The 6,000-nt window shown below is 36.2% G+C and overlaps 2 protein-coding genes across 2 annotated transcripts; both read right to left on the bottom strand.

Annotated features, from left to right (window-relative positions):
• Window positions 1–393: 393 nt before the first annotated feature.
• Window positions 394–1,905, bottom strand: LOC129574271 (probable lysine-specific demethylase 4A). Its single transcript, XM_055456052.1, has 6 exons — window positions 1,789–1,905; window positions 1,343–1,687; window positions 945–1,220; window positions 688–835; window positions 549–618; window positions 394–480 (listed from the first exon to the last, which is right to left on the bottom strand). Exons 1-6 carry the CDS (start codon window positions 1,903–1,905, stop codon window positions 432–434), a joined length of 1,005 nt encoding a protein of 334 aa, XP_055312027.1. The 3' UTR covers window positions 394–431.
• A 2,277-nt stretch (window positions 1,906–4,182) lies between these two features.
• LOC129574270 (uncharacterized) lies at window positions 4,183–5,101 on the bottom strand. The gene is made up of 4 exons (XM_055456050.1): window positions 4,978–5,101; window positions 4,838–4,909; window positions 4,674–4,736; window positions 4,183–4,589 (listed from the first exon to the last, which is right to left on the bottom strand). Coding segments are annotated over exons 1-4 (543 nt in total). The 5' UTR covers window positions 4,979–5,101.
• Window positions 5,102–6,000: the final 899 nt, after the last annotated feature.

Genomic DNA, 6,000 nt, shown 5'->3' with positions numbered 1-6,000 from the left:
AGTCACATCTTCCCTCTTTGCCCCTTTTCCTGTTGTGACTCCTTAAAAAAACAGAACAAAAATGAAAAATTGAATGTTGTGGAAATTGAAATTCAATTCAAGTAAATTCAATTTTGCATTCGTATCATGTGATAATTTACCTGGATGACGTTTCATGTGTCGGTTCATATTTCCCGTGCCTCGTGCAGTCACACCGCACACAACACATGTTAACAACTTGCGGTATTTTTCCGTTTTATTTTCTTTGGGCTTTGCTTCATTTTTATTCTTCACTACTGTTTTCAATGATTTTACTGTTTTTAAACTTTTATTCGCGCTGTGAATATCTTTCATGTGTATTTTCAGGTTGTACGGTGTCGTAAAAAGCTTCGTGCACAAACTACACTGAAAACGGTTCAATTTTGGTGCGTGGATCAAACTATTATGCATTCTTAATGCAGACTCCGAATCATAATTGGTTTCACATATCTTACAGGGAAACTGCAAGAAGAAAACGAAAATTGAAGCAAATCAATAGATCATTGATATCAAACTTATCATCAACATACCTGCGAACGGATATCATCGACGATTCGGGAGAGCCATCTGAGGTTAATGTGTTGTTCATCTCCCGAGTAGCTGTAAGATGAAATTGCAGAGGGTCGATATTGAATAATTTAAGAAAAACATTGGAAATATTTCTCTTACGAGCATGTGCATATTTTGAAGTCATCAAAAATCGCAACCACCTTTCTGAGCCGAAATTCACAGACTCTGCCTCATTGGTCCCCAAACTGAACCCAAAATGGTAGCCTCCACTGAATGAAATTATTATTTCACCCGCATTTTGAAGGACCTAATTAAAAAATGATGGATTCAAAAGAATAAACAAAGAATTTTTTATATTTTCATCATTTTTTTCGAAAAAAACATCGGTTACCACAAAAAAAACACGCTGTACTTACTCGAGAGAATCCAATTTTCTGCGCATCAAGAACTGATGGTGACGGGAGTATAGTTTTATGGCGCACATAGAGATCACAGTCGATATTTTTGGACATTTTTTTCGTCAATTGTTCAAATTTCTTGTTTTGGTCCTGGCGAATGAAGTACCACAGTTTTGGTGCTCCTCTGTGCAAAATATTTATTGAGTTTAAATTTCCGTCTTCAATATGAGCACCAAAACAAGACGATCCAACAGCAAAGTACGAAAATGGTCTTTGAATTCCTTCTGCGATATTCTGTTATTCAAAAAAAAAACATACGTATTTAACGAAAAATAGGTCATTTTGTATGGGAACTACCTATAAATCGATCTAATCGGTTTCAAACTTTCTAAAATTTAATTTTTTGGCGAACTCACCATTGTAGTGTTTGTGCCATGTATATTGGAATGGGTTTTCGTTAATTTACTTAAATTCCACAGCGAAACGTCATCCCCAAATAGACTGATGTCGTTGTCTATGGCGTACAGATTTGAAGAAGATTTGGAGGCCACATTTTCCCAAAATTTGTCTTCGTTTATTTCACATTCATTTGCAGTTGCCAATTGAACGTAGTGACTATAAGTCATTGGGTCCAATTTAGTGTTAATAATCTCGTATCCACCGTGTTGCAGTTTGTCGTGACGTTGAGAATATACATTCTCCAACATGAATTCACCAGGAATTATTTTCGACTTTGGTTCCCATTCTGGTGGTGGAATGACCTAAAATATGAAATCAATGAATTAAAACTCATAAAAATGTACGTGAAAACATTCGACTCCTTAATCGGCGGTGTGGTATTTTTTAATCTCACATTACTTACTTTTGCGAAGGACAGATCTTGCGCTTCTAGCCATTTTATAAAGTTTCCGAAATTGGCAAACTGTTCAAGGGATGGCCAAAATATTGGCACTTCCACAGAATTTATTTGAGATTCCATTATTTCACTATTTTTAATTAACATTTATTTAAAAACACGAAGCGTTTGAATGATTACAAGATCATACAAATGACAAATAAACGTCAGAATGAACAACCATGAACGACGTAGCAGGTGGCGCTGCTGTCCTACTGAAAGAAAGAAAAAAACATTCGATTTAGTTTGAAAACGAATTCAAAGTTCAATTTGTTTGAACGACAACAGAACGAGAATTTATCGCCTTTTTTGGTATACACACTGATGCAACACACAAAAGTGACAAAAACTTCGAATTGATAACAATGGCAGTGATTTTGAGAAGTGATTAACTGTTTCTCTTCATCTCTGAACAATGGAACCAATTCATATTGGGTATCACCGCTTGAAATGAATTTTACCACGTCACGCAACAGAATTATGTACTGCAAAATTATTGTGAAATTCATTATTTTTTCCATAAAATGTAATATAACTGTTCAAATGTTAAACGTTAAATAATTATTAGACTCGTTTAAATATATTTCACGTTATAAATGGCTTATATTACGTGCTATGAAACAAAAATGAATTTCACAATAAGAAGACATTAAAATGATTAAGTATACGCACACTCAAGTCACTTGAATTCAACAATGTGCCGGATCAAATTGATACAAATCGCACCTGTATCGAAAATAATATGAATTATAAGCGGAATTGTAGGAAAATTAAAACATTGAATTGGAATTTACACTGCTGTAGTTTTTATTGTAATGAAATGTACGATTGATTTGTTGACTCGGTGTTTACAACGCCAAATGTGTTCTCGGTATGAGCAAACCGACGATTATGACAATATGACATTTCGAAAACCAATGAAATGAACGTCAAATGTCATAAGGCTCGGTTCACATCAATAAAACTAATTCAATACATAGACATTAGACAAATTTTGCTTCAAAGTGTTCTTTGCTTCGGGACGTGCCAATATCAATCGATGCTTCACATTAAGGCTATAATTTGAAACAGGATTTTATGCTCTTTAAATTGAAAACCACAATTTTTTTATTCAAAGATATGAAAAACACTCTAACGGACATACTACATCCTCGTGACTATTTTCCACACAGCAACTTGTACATGCCCATTTTTTTGCTTCACATATGTGAAGAACGAATATTCGTTGCTGAGCTCAGGCAATGAATGAGTCCCCTTGAATTCGCTACACGAACAGCATTCGTCACCTGTGTTGGATACCATACACATATGGCAAAACCATGCTTCTTTCGTTGGACTTTTATTTTTCGGTGAAGCTATTGGCTGTGAACTTCCTGATAGATTCAATAACGAACATTATTTGCCCATGCTTCTTGTTTTTCGATAAGATTAATATTGGACGAACATTATTTGCCCTATATCTGATCATTTGATGCATGTATAATATAAAAAAGATGGGTACGGGAAAGGGAAAATGCATGCTTCTTGTTTTTCGATCGAAAGCATAAATAACGAACATTCCTTGATCAATTGTTATCCATTCGCTTAAGCTGGAATGGGTAAAATGAAAATAAAACAAATTTGTTTTTGAGTTAATTCGAATTACCCTTTCGGGCACCTCAGTTCGAGGATTCGTTTTATTTAAACTTAATAAACCTATAAGAAAACCAACCTACATCACCAAAGGGTGGAGGGAGAAGCCCATGCTAAAAAAATGTTTGAAAAGTGTTTGAAAAATGTTTGAAAAATGTTCAAAGTGAACTTTAGTCTGGACCGAGATTGATGAGAGTGACTTTGAAAATCAAAGTTTTCGCGCTGCACATTCCGAAATCCAGGTCATTGATGTCGTATTTGGAAAACGTGTGAATTTCTTCACGTGTTTCCTGTGGTCTATCGAGTGTTGCTGACATCTTGACCTTCGTTGGCGTGTCTGAATTGACACAGTCCAAACGGAGCATCAAGTTGCCAGCGACACCCTTGTGGTTAACAAATTGCCATAAAGCGGCGCAACCCAATATCCTGAATGTGCTGGTATCAGCGGCTACCAAGGCGTTCACATCCGTCACTTCAATTTTTGATCGGTTGTTGTTCACCGTCAACTCAGCGACGCACGTCACCAGTTGATCGGCTGGTATACAGCACATTTCACCATTCGCTTCTTCGGTCATACATTCGTTCATGCGAATCAAAGCAAACTGTGGCTCGTGTGTACGGTTTACCAGTTACAACGTGTGTGCGAAGCGGTCGAATTTTTGCGAAGTGAATTGTCGTCTTAGTTCGCGCCTTATGTACACACGTTCTAACTGGTAAGCCGTACTCACACTATACTCGCTTCAACGAATATATGACCGAAGTCGCAACTGGTGAAATGTGCTGTGTACCAGCCAAAATTCTGGTAACGTGCATCGCTGAGAAGTGCAGGAGGGATGCAGTGTAAATATGCTGATTTATTTCCAGCGATATCTGGAGATTTCCGAGATGTTGGATCTCGGAACACTTCATCAGTCCACGGCCGGTCCCAAGATGTTTCGGGTGCAACACATCGGCCAAGATATCCGCCTCCCATCCGAGGGCTTCCATCTTAGCCGATACCACCACACTTTTCGTCGATGCGAAAATGTGGACACACAAGTGTTCGGTGCCCATATACCGCTCCTTCGACACACGGATGTCCAAATCATTGCTGCGGAACCATTTTGCACCGAGCGCTTTCACTTCCACGTCCAGAGCTGAAAAATAAAACAAAACGAATCGATTAAGTAATGAAAATATAAATAATTGAATATTTTCTAATTAAGTGTATCATTACTTACTCATTTTGATTTGGTCCGCTCCACTTGGAACCGCAGCACTTACGGGTGATTTGGTACCAGCCGCTGTAGATTTTATTGGAATAAAATTCAAATGTCGTTTTTCAATTCGTTGAAATAATATCAAGTAATATATAATAATAATTATAATAAAAAGGAAAACTCACTTTTGGATCCGAAACGCGCAACTGGCTTGTGTTTCGGCACTGCTGCATTGCCAGCCATTTTGGTACGAGCCACTGTAAATAAATATTTCATTTTATTAAAATAAAAAAAAAGTTTCAACAACAATTTTGTTTGTACTCACTTTTATTAGCACACTCTTGTATTTATTTGTATTGTTTTTCAATGAAAAAATGTAAAATGTTCACGAAATTTTTTTTAGTGCGTCTTCACTACTGTAGTTTTACTCGTTGTATGTCAGTTGTATGTCATATCTGTCAAACATGATGGAAATCATCCGATTGAATTGAAGTTGTCTGCGTATCCATTTGGAGGTTTTGCTTCGCTTTGTGTATAGCCATCTTTGGGAATTTGAAACGAAATATGATGAATATCATTTCGCATATATAAGAAAATTTTGTTTTTCGAAATAACAAATAAATAGCGTAATTATAAGGAAAAAATCATCGTATAATGCCTCCACCTTGCAGAGACGTCGCAACGAATGTAATTTTCACATTTTTAAATGATTTCAACGTATTTGAATTAATTCCAGGTCTAAGGAACAAATAATAAATCAAGAGGTGATGTATGTCGATTCGGTTGATGATTTTTAATATTTTCTTATCATACATCCATGAAATGGATTGAAATTAAGCAAAGTTTCTTTGTTTTACATGCCGTTAATCGAAAAACAAAAAGCACGCATTTTCGGTTGATGATTATAAATCCATTTAGTATACGTATTGCTATATGTTATTTTCTTGACATATCATTAAACGCACCCATTTCATGTCGCATTTTCTGTTGTAGTATACTTCATTCTTATTGACATTTTGTTTGACATTTCTTCTAATACGAATTATTAGTTGTGATTTGCTCGTTGTGTTCAGACCGTAGTTTTCAATCGTAATTTTTTTTTAAAACAATTTGTGCGGAAAGTCAAATAATATCGAAATAAAGTGAAAAAAAATCGAAATAAAGTGAGACATATATATACAAACATGTGTTTTAAGATCGCTGAGCATCTCAGCATTTCGTAAGGCACGGATATATCCGAGCATATCGACGACGCATACTGTATAATACAGTGGCGTGTGTTGCTACGTGCAGCCGCAACGACTCGACCGAAGTGTGTTCAGTTGATGTGGCTGCACGCAGCAACAAC

Source organism: Sitodiplosis mosellana, unplaced genomic scaffold (genome assembly GCF_009176505.1).
Source record: "Sitodiplosis mosellana isolate CC-2019 unplaced genomic scaffold, AAFC_SMos_1.0 Smas_scaffold_6154, whole genome shotgun sequence".
Taxonomy (NCBI): Eukaryota; Metazoa; Arthropoda; class Insecta; order Diptera; family Cecidomyiidae; genus Sitodiplosis; species Sitodiplosis mosellana.
This window is presented reverse-complemented; position numbering and strand designations above follow the sequence as displayed.

Coding starts and splice junctions, on each gene's coding strand:
- LOC129574271 (XM_055456052.1), bottom strand. CDS start 1,905: ATGGAATCTCAAATAAATTCTGTGGAAGTGCCAATATTTTGGCCATCC. Junction 1,221..1,342: donor ATGGCACAAACACTACAATG/GTGAGTTCGCCA, acceptor TTTGAATAACAG/AATATCGCAGAAGGAATTCA. Junction 481..548: donor TCGATGATATCCGTTCGCAG/GTATGTTGATGA, acceptor TTCTTCTTGCAG/TTTCCCTGTAAGATATGTGA.
- LOC129574270 (XM_055456050.1), bottom strand. Junction 4,737..4,837: donor TGCGCGTTTCGGATCCAAAA/GTGAGTTTTCCT, acceptor TAAAATCTACAG/CGGCTGGTACCAAATCACCC. Junction 4,590..4,673: donor AGCGGACCAAATCAAAATGA/GTAAGTAATGAT, acceptor TTTATTTTTCAG/CTCTGGACGTGGAAGTGAAA.